At 43.9% G+C, this 12917-nt stretch overlaps 1 protein-coding gene across 2 annotated transcripts; it reads right to left on the minus strand.

Annotated features, from left to right (window-relative positions):
* Positions 1-422: 422 nt before the first annotated feature.
* On the minus strand, positions 423-12910 carry LOC119405389 (small glutamine-rich tetratricopeptide repeat-containing protein beta). 2 transcript variants are annotated; one of them, XM_037672227.2, is made up of 10 exons: positions 12818-12910; positions 11193-11344; positions 10604-10722; positions 8289-8364; positions 7587-7686; positions 6635-6739; positions 5395-5527; positions 5146-5250; positions 616-653; positions 423-513 (listed from the first exon to the last, which is right to left on the minus strand). In XM_037672227.2, exons 2-10 carry the CDS (start codon positions 11290-11292, stop codon positions 441-443), a joined length of 849 nt encoding a protein of 282 aa, XP_037528155.2. In that variant the 5' UTR covers positions 11293-11344; positions 12818-12910; the 3' UTR covers positions 423-440. The 2 variants fall into 2 exon arrangements, with proteins under 2 accessions (XP_037528155.2, XP_049274951.1); XM_049418994.1 differs by lacking the exon at positions 5146-5250.
* Between the last annotated feature and the right edge of the window lie 7 nt (positions 12911-12917).

Below are 12917 nucleotides of genomic sequence, written 5' to 3' on the forward strand. Positions count from 1 at the left end.
ACTCTTCTCTTTGCATTTGGAAAAAGAAAAGGAAAACATAGCAGTTAAAAGTTAAATGGCGACAGTGGCCATCACTTAGGGTCAGCTAACTTCGAAGACAGGGTTTACAGACCTCAAAACAAGACCTTAGCCATAAGGGATGCCATCACATAGGTAGGACAGGCAAGTTAAAATTATAAATAACTACACGAGGTGCCATAGAGAGCATACGAGTGTAATTCACATAGAGAACCTCAAATTTTGTTCAGCCATACAAATTCTGTACTGAAATCATTACTTGGTAATCTTGCACACAGTAGTTGCATAACAAGGAAAAACACGACACACAAATTTAACTCTAGCACGTTTTCATCTGCCTGCTTCTACTCCTTTCGCCATTAGTGTCATTCATCAGCTTTCTTTATTAACACTCCACAAACATATGCAGTGATGCCAAATGCTTACGCTTGAAGGAGTGCATCCAGTCCTCCACCCGTGTTTTGGCTCAGACCGCCAGACATGAGTCCGCTCATGCTGCCGAGAAAAGACAAGAAATGAATGTGAACACTGCTCCGAGGAGCGCATGGAAAATTTCGTAGCAACACTTCTACCGTTTTAACGAGACAGCAGACTTACATGTTTTGCATGTTGGGGTCTTGCATTAGTGTGGCAGCCTGGAAAAAGAAACACAGATTAGCCCCCAACCCCTTCACAACCTACAAGGTGCGGGACAAGATACAGTAGACTACCCATAACTCAAACTCGATGGGACCTCAGAATTTTGTTTGAATTATCAGGAGTTCTCATAAATATCACTCAGGGCAACATACTAATTAGTGTTGCAATGTTTACTGTTTTCCAGTTCCACAGCAACATTATAGACAACTCTGCATGATTGCCAGTAATGTTTTTAGACATAAGTGGTCATACTGGTACTTCTTATTATACAACGCGCGCATGCGAGTGTAAATAAGGGATGAAATGTGTTGATGTCCTGTGACAGCTTCTCCCATTTTAAGGACGCTTTCCCGCATAACACCAGTGTATTGAGGTGAAAGTGACTTTAGGAAATATTCAGCACACAACAAACTAAAACCAGGCCACCTCTTTTCTTTTTTGGTTCCTCAGTCAGCATGTGATTGTTGGCATACAGTTTGGCGAGTCTGGCCATATTGTAGGCAGGCAATCGGCTTTATTCGCAAGTGTTAGTGACATAAAAGCGCGAATGTTCAGCTGGAAGCAACAAAAACCGCAGACATCTCCAGGCACGGACAAGCATAAGTTTGAATTAAGTAAACTTAAAATACTACATTTAAAACATAGCAGGCCAACCAAAAATTCAAGATTTGTTTGAATTACTGGAGTTTGAATTATCTAAAGTCTATTGTATAACATGAATTCTTGATAAATGTGCGAATAAGGAGACAGTACACTACACAAGAAGAGACACACAGAGATTTGAGTGTGCTCAATCTGCTAATCTCCTCTTGTGCGGTGTACTGTTTCCTGATTGGTGCATTTACCAATAAGTCATTAGTACGAACCAACCGGGCTTTCAAGATGTTCCAAGTGATGACGCATAACTGTGTGAAAAAGTTTCTTCTGGTATGAGAAAATCTTAATTCACTCCCTGTGAGAATCGGTTTGAACGACACTTTCCTCTATGTTAACAAGGAGTGCCTTTCTTGCTTGCCTAGTGAGCGCTTAATGCACGTACTGATAACACGAACAAGGTGCACATGTTTTCGTGGGGCACTGTACAGTTGAAAGTAAATCTGAGGCGCCTCCAAGCAGGGCACTCTCGCTCGTGCAATCACTATCGGAGACACTACTCACATTCGCGAGATTTCACACGACACAAGACTATGACTGGACATAGGGCAACGATATGCAACGATGGGACAAACAGCGTTCTGTTTGCAAAAGACTTCGTGAAGATGAATTTTGCATTGGTAATGATTAACTCATTCATGAAGAGAGTTTACCCGACTTACTCATTACCTGATAACCGTCACAGTTCACATGTAAAAATGTGCTCTACATTTAGAAATAAAATGTCCAATTCTTTCAAGCTCGCAACGTTTTTCCTAGTAATTCTTTCCTACGTTTCAAAGTCACCGTGGAATACACAAATAACAGTGCATACTCGGCACGTGCCCATGCCTTCCGCGCACAACAGAACTCTCAAAAGGCATTGTTATGTACTACTTTTGCAACACTGCTCTAAGCTGGGGTGCGTGGCTCTGACATACACCTTCAAAAAGCTGCTTGCTTGCAGCAGCAGCAAACAATGCCTCCTTTGAAAAGTGAAAAAAAAAAAAAAATAAGAACTGGGAAACATGCAGCGAGCTGGAAACACTAGGACATGAAGCTTGAGATTACGATGCACAGTAAGACATATTGAGCTCAGAAAACGGCACAGCTAATTAGTAATAAGGATAAGTTTTACTCACTAGGTGTAATTCACCAGTCTGCTTTTAGGAGTACTGGCACAAAAATTCTATATCATGCCTATTCTGTTGCAATAAATAGCTAACTACTCACTTATCATGGCTGGAAACCTTGTTTGCTCGAGCACGCAACGTTTTATTTGAAGGCGTTTTTATAGTGCCCGATCGCAGTTTCAGTTTCAGAGTGTGCCGAGTGAGGAGGGACCCAGAGTGGTTTTTGTGTAAATGTAGCTGGCTATGTGAGCACACAAAACTGTGTGCCCATGAGTACTGCATTCACAACTCTTTTCAGCGAAGGCCTTTAGGGTGCCGCTACAACACCCTCTAGGATGTTGCAAGTATGCGTGACCCCCCAAATATGCACTACCAAGGCAAGGACATCAGCATTTGTACTCCTGTGCAAGTCCATAAAGGAGGTCTCCCCCTTTCCATTGAAAAGGTCTGCTAGGAGAGCTTGCATGGACCATGGCAGCCAACGCAATCTCGTGATGCAGGTGGTTGTTGGTCGTTTACTAGAGCTGTGCCAATAGCAAAATTTTGGGTGTGAAGAGATTTAAAATATTAAAATTTGAGTGCAAATTGAGTCGAATATTTTAATAATTCTCAAATATTTTTCAAATACCTCCAAGCCAAATTACAGAAAAAAGTTGCAGAGGATTCCTAAGCATATTTTTATGAGATGGGAGCATGAAAGCATTCCTTTTGGCTAGGTTGGTGTTACAGAGGAGTGCTGCAAAGTGGTGTTCCCGAGTTGCGTTACAAAGAATGAGGAAATAAGGAGGCTCAATTGTGTTTATTTACATGGTTCAATACAATCAAAGTGTTGTCAACAACACTTTATATATCTTCCTCTATTTCGCCGTCGAGGTACTATGAATCGCAACATCGACGAATTTTCTGCGGATGTCGACGCTAAGTTTACAACGTTGGCGTCTGACACGCTGTAGCTATGTGTTGCAAAATTAGTATGCATGCTGCTGCAACACTACCTTCACAGAAGTTGAAGGCCAACTGATGTGGTGGGCAAGGACGCCCTCCCTTTAAATTGGGAGTTCCTTCTCCCACTCTGCGACTGCAAGTGGTTTCTGCGGCAGTTGTTGGCACCGGCATCATATCTGGTGGGAGATGGTGTCTTCCGCACACGACTTTTGCGGATGCCGGACAAGTGCACACTTTCGTGAACCTGGCTAAGTAACACTTCTGCGCTAAAATGTAGTGCAAAACAAGGCCAAAAACAAAACGATTCCTTTTGCACAGTAACCTGTAGTAGACGTATCGGCAACATGCTCTCCGCCGCATGAAAACGAAACTGTTTTGCTAGCTGTCACATAGTGATGCGTTGGACATAGTGTGCAGTATTAGCACGAGCCTGGATAACTTGATACTTCGTTGTCTTTCGGGTGATACTAGCCAATTTGATATCACAGGCCGATTTCACTGTGCCAAGACATTATCCGGAAAGCAAGTTTCGCAAATGAGTCGATCGAGTACGAAACCGAAACCACGTCCGCGGCATTAGCAACAGCTGACTGTCAGTGGCAGCAGCTTGTGCGGACATCGCCATCACAAAATGGCAACGTCTGCACAGGCTGATTTCGGCTCGACTACAATCTGTGTGCGTAAAATTCGTTCCCAGCGAAGTGTAAATGGTGCACGCCCCTTTCGTTATAAAAGCTCATATCAAAGGAAAGTTTGCATGCTGAGGAGCTATGTCACGTCCATTTTACGTGCCCGAAAGCCTGTGTCCGTGAGTGGTGCAAACGAAGGAAGGGGATCTTCAGCTACACGTCAATCAGGAAATGCTACAACCAGGCTGAAAATGGGAAAATTACCGGACTTCCATGACAAGCTTGCAGGCATTCTGAAGCAGCTCCGTGTAGACCGAGTTTGTCAAGGTAATGGCCCTTCAATAGGCATGCAATCGAAGCATTTCCAGAAGTGACCACAAACTTAGCAAAACTGGATCACTGAACGAAAGGAACTGCCAGCAGAATACAGTTCGCTTGCCGTGAAAGTGCATTGTGCTTGTCCCCCTTTTTTTTTTCGATTAAGTACGGTATAAGCAGATGCTGTGCTTCGCACTTTTACGCTGCACTCCTAGTCTGAGCGCATCGATCAAGCTACCCTGCCGTGAAATAGCGTCAGGGTGTGGTGACGGCCGTTAACCTTTCTGATAGGTCGAACGAGAATTGGATTTACACACATCATTTATAAGATAAGTACTCTGATTTGATTTTTAGCGAATGGAACCATTATATTTATTTTCCACAAGTTCAAATACTTCAAATAGTAAAATTTCGGTGCGAATCAAATCGAATAGCAAACACTATTAAAAAAATATTCTGAAGTTTGAATATTCACACACCCCTATTATTAAAAATAAAATCTAGTCGTTGTCGACGTCGTGAAGTGGGGCATTTTGTGTGCAGCTATGCGACATACACTTTAAAATTGACTTTAAATACGTCCTAGGCAACATAAGCCATTGATATTTTACAGATGATGTGTGTGTGTACACACAAATCTATCCCACCAGTTATCTCGCCTTCAAAATTTTGTTTCAGTACTCCAGTTGCCAGCAAAACACCACTGTTTCCGTCACCGTATCTCTCTGCCTTTATTTTTTTTTAAACTAAGTGAGCCAATACACAAGTGTACTACGAAACTGCGTTCATCCTAAGCAAGCCTCCACGTGCGTCTAGGCCAGAGTGCTTACCATGTTCATGAGCGTGGGGTTATTCAGTAAGGTTCCAAAGTCTAGGCCGCCACCACCGCCGCCACCACCACCTGCGGGCCTTTGCGTATCGCCGTTTCCGGGGCTCTGCAAAGTGCACACAGCGCCATTAGGTGGCTTTACGCTCGTGCCTATACCGTAAATTCGAAAGGGTCACCCAAGCGGAACCTTGGTGCCACAAAAAGAAACATCGACAGCTGTTTTTTCACTCTGCTGCGGTGAAAAACTCACCGACAGCTCACGGAGTTTTTCCTCGGCAACTCGAAGGTTGTTGACGTAGCTCTGGTTCTCAGGGTCGAGTTCTACTGCCTTCTGGTAGCATTCCTTTGCCTTCTGGTGCTGGTTTAGACTGGCATATGCTAAACTGCAAGAAACAAAATCCAAACATCAGTACACTCCCACAAATCATATCCATCACCAGTACCTTTTCCCTAAGACACACTATGTACAACGTTACTGGGAACTTGCATACCAGGCAGCAATTTTGTAGCAACTCATTCTGTTTGATTCTATACCACTTCTATCATCAGCTGATTCAAAAGATAATGTAGACAGAGCACTGTTCCGATTACCAATCCGATTACCAAAAGAAGTGGCATTAGACAAGGTATCACGGCAACAGCTTGGTCCAGCGGTCATCACAGAGGATGTGTGACTGCGATATTAGATCAATAATTAACCCAAACATTTACCCTGCCCCAAATTAGCTTGATTGGTGCACTTTTGTCGAAATATCTGGCTTTAATATGTGCTAAACATTATTTTGTGTAGAGTGACTAGGTTCGAAACCGTTGTAATGTGATTATGAAGTGTAACAATGCTGTTAGTGGCACTGTCCATTTAACATGAGAAGCAATTGGCGTAGGTCGCAATCAACTTGAAAAAAAGTGAAAATTAGCACATGGCAGCATCTTCAACTGGCCATCCTACAACATGTGTCCTGTTAAACATGTTGAATGCCTCATTATCATTACTACTATAATCGTTATCTTTCTTTTTAATTACACAATTGGCTTGAGTGTAAACAAGTGAATGATGCAGCGGTGACGATGGTAGAGTCACCGTCACCGACGATGAATAAGTGGAAGTGGCTGTATAGATGGCTTGCATTAACATTGCTGAAAGCGTCATGTTGGAGCACAAGCATGTGGGGACGCAACGTTTCTGATGTCACATTAATGTTATCAAAACATCACATGCAGGTTCTTTCATTATTCACACACAGAGACATTCCTGCCACATCGTTTTCACACAGACGCAACTTGTTTGCCATTAAAGCCGCCATCATGGAGTCCCAGTTCCTTTCAGAAGCGGCATCCATGACGTCATGTGCAAGCCACCTATAGGGGCGTAAAATTACCTACTCACTGTAAACACCGTAAAACATACTATAACTATGTTGGAACAATGGCAATGGTTCATGAGAACGAAGAATGATAGATGTGGCATCTCTACAGCCGGTGGCACCTACCCTATTCGACCATATGCCTTGCCGTACTTGGGGTCGATCTCCAACGCTCTCTGGCAGTCCTCAATGGCATCAAGGTGGTTATTGAGCTTGCTGTGGGCTGCGGCTCTGCAAAAGTAGTAAATAAACAAATTGCGTATACTATTCGTGACACGAAAAATGCAACATACCCATGTGGTTTTCACACCCTCAGCTTTCCATCAGTTCCCACACACACACAAAATGTTTGGGCATTATGCAACTAAATACGGTAACTTCTTAATCCGGGCCACTCATGAACATTAACCGTAATATGGAACGAACAGATTACGTGCAAAAGCTACAAATGCACACCCCCGTGTACCCCATCTGACCACGCCTTGCTGGCCTCTTGTGGCTTGCTTGCACTATCCACGCTCCCAAAATGACTCTCCCAGCTCGTTAGCAGTGCTCTAGCACTAGTGGTAGCTCAACAATTTTGATTAGGGCAAGTTAAGGAGTGCGTGAAAGCCTGCTCACATTTTGTGTATGGTCTACTATAGCCGGTTAAAACCTAACAACAAATGTAGGCTCCGCCCGCAGCTGTGGCTTTCCCACTCAGCAAAAATTTGCACAGATAACCCATCCAATCACATTTGCTCACTTCCGTGAGGTCAAGTACCTTCCAGACAGGCGATTTTCTCATGCAGAAACATGTTTGTATCACTGGTTTTCGGTCGAAAAACATGAACTTCTTGGGAAAACTCGGGAAGATTCCGACATCACCTCTCGAGGAAACGTAATACTTTAGGTAGGGGCGAAAAACAATTATTAATATGCGTTACATTTAGATTAGCAGCAAAAACGAACCGATGGTTACAACTAAAAACTCTTACACAGATGATTGGCAGGCGCACTGCAGTTCTGGAGGCGGATCTCATGTCTATTCTTAGGTGGTAACAGATTAACAGTATTAGTGTACAAGAAGGAATCACACCTGTTACAGTAGTAGACAGCATTGCGTCCATCCAGGCTAATGGCCTTCGTATAGCACTCCAGAGCGGCTGTGTACATTTCAAGCTTCATCATGTTGTTGCCTGCAAAGAACAACACAGTTGCAGCTTCTTCATCAACACTTGCACCACTGTACTACACCGGTCGATAGATGCAAACCAAACCAAAAAATAAAAAACGGAACACCGCTTAGGAGATACCACTGCTAGTGACCGCAGTGGTCTGACCATCTTGGCGGTGAATGTGTTGAACACAGGCCATTACGAATTTTCAGCTGGCCTTGTAATATTTCAGCGAGATGGCTACCGCGCACCAAATTATCCCGGTGTTTTCTTTATTGTAATACCCATCTTTTTTTTTCAGAGAAAATTCAGCAGAAAAATGCTTGGGTGGTGCCAATTCTATGCAAAGTGAAAACCACATTTGCAATTACCTACCATCACAAAACAGTCCAGTCACCATCAATTGTTACGGGCATCACAAGATGGTAACAAAACGCATATGCACAATATGTGCAATATGTGCCTTCAATTTGAGTCTAATTACAAATGCACATTCCAACGATGCTATTTTGCCTGTTAAGCCCTGTCCCGTGTCCTGTCGCATGTTCTCAGTGTTCCAATATCGCGCATGTTGAAAGACGGACTAGCAAAGTACTTTAGTGTGGGCCACCAGTCCAACTTACCCTCCTGCTTGTACTTCTCAGCTTCAACTTTCTGTGCTTCGGTTGGCTCAGGTACATTTTCACAGCTAGTCTGTACCTGGAAGCAGGGTAAAAGGACATGTAAGTATTCTTTTAAAATGCATCTCCACGAACCACCAGGAGCATTTTAGAGCCTCCATGGTATAGGCTCACTAAGGCGACCCTGAAATTGTCCTGAAAGTTCTTTACAGACTCGCTGAATTGGTATTGTAGATCCTCTGGATCCTAACAGACTGAGTGAAGCATTCTCCGTAATGTATGTAAGCTATTACAAGGCTTTAAATGTGTGCACAACAACACATGGCAGCATGTCACCACGACAAGTTTCCAACCAGTGCTGTTTTTAGACGTGGCACTGTTTTGCGACGTCACACCTGTGTCCGTTTTTACTGGCTTCTTATTACCAAGGAGAAGGGAGCTGCCTTGTGGACGATGTTGCGGCGGCAACTTGGGGTGCAGAGATCAACCAGACAAACGCAGAGCATGGCATTGGCAATCTACTGAGCAATGGCGGTGGATCACAAGTACAGTAGACTCTCAATAAACGAAACTCTCTTAAATGAAATTGCTGCTTAAATGGAACAACTGCCTGTAACATGATTGGTTTTGTGCTTGAATTCTGCACCCCTTTTCATCTCTCAGTAAACGAAACTCCTGTTAAATGAAACATATTTTCCTGGTCCCTTCAGCTTTCGTTTAACAGGAGTCTACTGTATAGCATAGCTCTAGCTGCTCGACACAGATTAGGAAGATGGCAAATGACCCACTCTAGTTATAGCTTAATCGCATGTATAGTTAAAAAAAACAGTTTCAGGGGTCCTTTAAGGATGACGAACACAAAAAGGTGTGACATGGGTGCTGCCCCTAAGTGTCCTTTTTCCCCTTAGTGCACTATTACTACAGTAGACTCTCGATAATCGAAACTCAAGAGGTCCTCAAAATTTTGTTTGAATTATCAGAAGTTTGAATCATCAGAAATTCTCATAAATATGACTCTGGGCAACATACCAACTGGTGTTGTGATGTTTATGGTTACCCAGTGCCACACCAACATCATAGACAGCTCTGCATGATTGTCAGTAAAGTTTTTAGACATAAGCGATCCATACTGGTACTCGTCATTATACAATGCCACGCGAGTGTAAATAAGAGACGAAACGTGTTGTGTACCCCGACAGCTCGTAAACCCTTCCCATTGTTATGATGCTATCCCTAATTACACCAGTCAGTGTACTGTGGCGAAAGTGACCTTAAGAAACATTCAGTACACGATAGACTAACGCCACGCCACCTCAGTTTTTTTTTTTCTTCCTCAGTTAGTATGACATTGTTGGTGCACTAGGTTTGGCCATTTTGTAGGCAGGCAATCGACTATATTTGAGACTGTTATACCCCTGTCACACGGGCACCCGTGAACTCCGTTTAACTCCCTCGTCTTTTCCTCGAGGGAGATGGGGTTCATGTCACACGGTCACCATTTCGCTGAGGAAGTTAAATGGAGCTTTTGGTGGAGGGAGTTCGGTAACAACCATTTCGGCTCGTTGGAGTACTCTCGTTCCCAGCCAGCTACTGCTACGCTGAAAACGGCACTAGCAAAATCGTCCTAATGAGCTCAATTATAATTTTGCTGTTTTTTTGCGTAGCATATCACGCCCCGTAATGTACGTTTTAGTTGTGTTTTTTCGGACATCGGAGCTTGTACTCTCCACACCAACGCCACGCCAAGCCGCCGCTGTGAAGCGTCGTGCGATATTTGTTTCTGCACGTGTGAGGCGCACGCACAAGCACTGTGACAGCAATGGTGATTCCGAGCACTTCGTCAACACACAGAAACACGTTTTTGTTGCTTTAAAGGCGACTGCACAGGCAAAAAATTGGACGTTTCGATGAGCGCAGCAGCGCTGTTTCTGCCCCATGCGGCAACCGTCGAAAGCTTGCACCGAGCCGTCGGCCACAACTCCATTCTCGTAATGCTCCATCAGGTAGTTAAATGCCGAACGGAGTGAAATGGAGTTCGGTGGTGGCCGTGTGACAGAGGTATTAGTGACATAAAAATGTGCGTGTTCAGCTAGAAGCAACAAAGGCAGCAGATATTTCCAGGCATGGTAAAGTAAAAAGTTTTGAATTAACCGAATGTGCGCAATAGGGCAATACATTGAAAACATGGTGGGCCAAGCAGAATTTCAAGATTTGTTTGAATTATCAAGAGTCTGGTGTAATTCTGTTTCATACATTGCAGACAATGCTACAAAAATTGTAGGGAAAGAGGAAGCAAGACAAAAATTACGGACTCTTACATGTTCTCGAGGAAGTGCGTCACGGAAGATTTCTAGTAGCGACCTCGACACTACCAGGCTCTCATTTGAAAGGTCCTCGGGGCTGACTCCGTAGGCAGTCTCCAGACACTGTACAGCAACTGTGCAGTTTTGAAACAAAGATTAGATACCTCGTGTGCTGTCTTTTTTTTTCCTACAGCATTGCTAAATGACTAACTCAGCAATGATCGATGAAATATTCTTTTAAAGCTATTTTCATTAGTGTCACTGTCAGTGGCACTAACATTGTCACCAACAGTGACACTGACAAAAACAGCTTAACTCTCACTGTGGTAAGCTAAATGATAAAAAGGAAAGGTAGGACAAATTTCAATACCCTGAATTTCGTACGTTAATTCTGGAGCCAGTAAAGCGGTGTGATGCACAAATTTCAAAGTACCGTAGCCCTTTAACATACAAGAAGCGTGTTTTCTGGCGTATCAAACACCTTCTCATGGCAAGATTGGTGCTTCTGATATCATGAGAGGGTCACTTAAAATAATTTTTCTCTTCTACATCCCTTTTAGGGTGATTCTGTATTCATGCTGACACCTTAAAATGAACAACAAACCTTCCAAGCTCTCCTTGGCGTCTGCGGTCAGGTCAGCGGTCTGGAGTTGCTGACGTAGGAACTGGACTATGGAAAGCACGAGCCTCTTGACGTGCGACATTCCCAATCGCTGAGAAAATTTCGTTTGTCCCAGTCACCTGCTCTTCACTAATCTTCAGGAGGAGACAAAAAGAAGTGCGAGCAATTAGGCACAGAAGTGTCGACAGCCTCAATACCACGCTGTGTGACAGCAGGTGCCGCACCAACGCAGTTTTCCATCACTCCGCCACACGCTACAGATCCCGCAAACTTTTGTGGCCGACTGTACATACCTTCTACATCCGCATAACATGTAAAAATATGCGAGCATTTCACTTTCTTTGAATAACGATAATCCATTTCATGTAAGGTAGCAAATTTGGGCCGATTAAACAGCATTCTCATGGCCAGACTTCCCTTTCTCAACTTCCCTCGCGCACTGGTCGAAGCAATGACGTCACTGCGTGACGTCACAGATTTCGCAATCTTTCCGTGAATTGGGAAGTCTATTGTTTTTTTTTTTTTTTTTACATGATGCGCCTACAAAACGACATCTTTCGATTTTTCAAGTGAACTAAAACCGTCTACTGACAGCCATCAGCGGCAGCTACACTAATGCGGAAATCTCAACGTGGCGTCGCCACTAGTCGCGCGTGGTTTTTCTGTCAAAGCAGGTGTTTCCACCATGGATACAAGTGACATTTGATGCCCTACAATCGCAACGTGCCAATGAGATTTTCCTCCAACGTCACTCGGAATGAAAAGAAGTTACGCGGGTAACGCTCCCGGGAAATCGGCACACGGATTACAAGTCGTCGCAAGTCAAATTGCGGCTCGGTACTCGTAAAAGCGAAAAACTGGCGCAAAATGATATCAGCGGTAAGGGTCACAACGTTTCACAATAAATAAGCACGAATATCATTTTTGTTGACCACCTGCATTAGACGGCGTAACCGATTTCGTCAGTGCCATGCGCTGATCACTAATGAAAGCAGGTGTCATCTGCTTTGACTGGATTTTTCTTTTGCTTATTCGCGACGGCTCAACTCCCAACCACTTTAGGACACGTGTTAAAACCGCTCGGCTAAGCGTTTGAAGTTTAGAAACCGCAGTTTCAAGCGTCAAACGTACGAAGCACGCGCTCAAAGGCTACGTTTCGTCTGATAAAGGTCACAACGTTCACAAAACTAGCAGGAACAGTTGCGATGGGCTTCAGGAATTTCGCGTTTCGGTGTTGTTAAACGGACGTAAACAAGCGTCGCACTTTAGAGCGGTATCCTTGAAAGTAAAAAAAAAAGCGTTCAAAAGATTTTTCACGGCTTCCAGAACTACTGCAAAATAACGCTGCTGCCTGGAGGACTGCGAGCTCACATCAAGAACACGCAATATCAAAAATAAAAAGCAAGAGAGAATGACCGCAGCATGTGAAGTCGATTCGCCGAAAGCGGCTAGTTATGAAGTTGCTATCGCTTCCTCATAGAGCGCAGTGGGCACAATTCTAACGGGACGGGCAGTAAGAACACGAATGTACTGAGATTGACGCTTAATTCATTAATGCAGTGTCACTCACGGAAGTTAGCACCGATGATAGAAAAGCACCAACATACCTTGCTGGGCCAAGCCGGGTGCACAAGGCGTACAGTGGACACTAAATGATAAGGCTTGACTTTGCGTTTGTTTCGTGAGCACCTAGGGCCCAGTAGTTTG

The sequence above is a fragment of the Rhipicephalus sanguineus genome, chromosome 9 (assembly GCF_013339695.2).
Source record: "Rhipicephalus sanguineus isolate Rsan-2018 chromosome 9, BIME_Rsan_1.4, whole genome shotgun sequence".
NCBI lineage: Eukaryota > Metazoa > Arthropoda > Arachnida > Ixodida > Ixodidae > Rhipicephalus > Rhipicephalus sanguineus.

What these genes read in the sequence shown, in the direction of transcription:
- LOC119405389 (XM_037672227.2), bottom strand. Translation starts at nt 11,292, where the DNA reads ATGTCGCACGTCAAGAGGCTCGTGCTTTCCATAGTCCAGTTCCTACGT. An exon ending in TGAGAAGTACAAGCAGGAGG is followed by an intron (nt 7,687 to 8,288) that starts GTAAGTTGGACT and finishes TGTTCTTTGCAG; the next exon opens with GCAACAACATGATGAAGCTT. An exon ending in ACCCCACGCTCATGAACATG is followed by an intron (nt 654 to 5,145) that starts GTAAGCACTCTG and finishes TTCTTTTTCCAG; the next exon opens with GCTGCCACACTAATGCAAGA.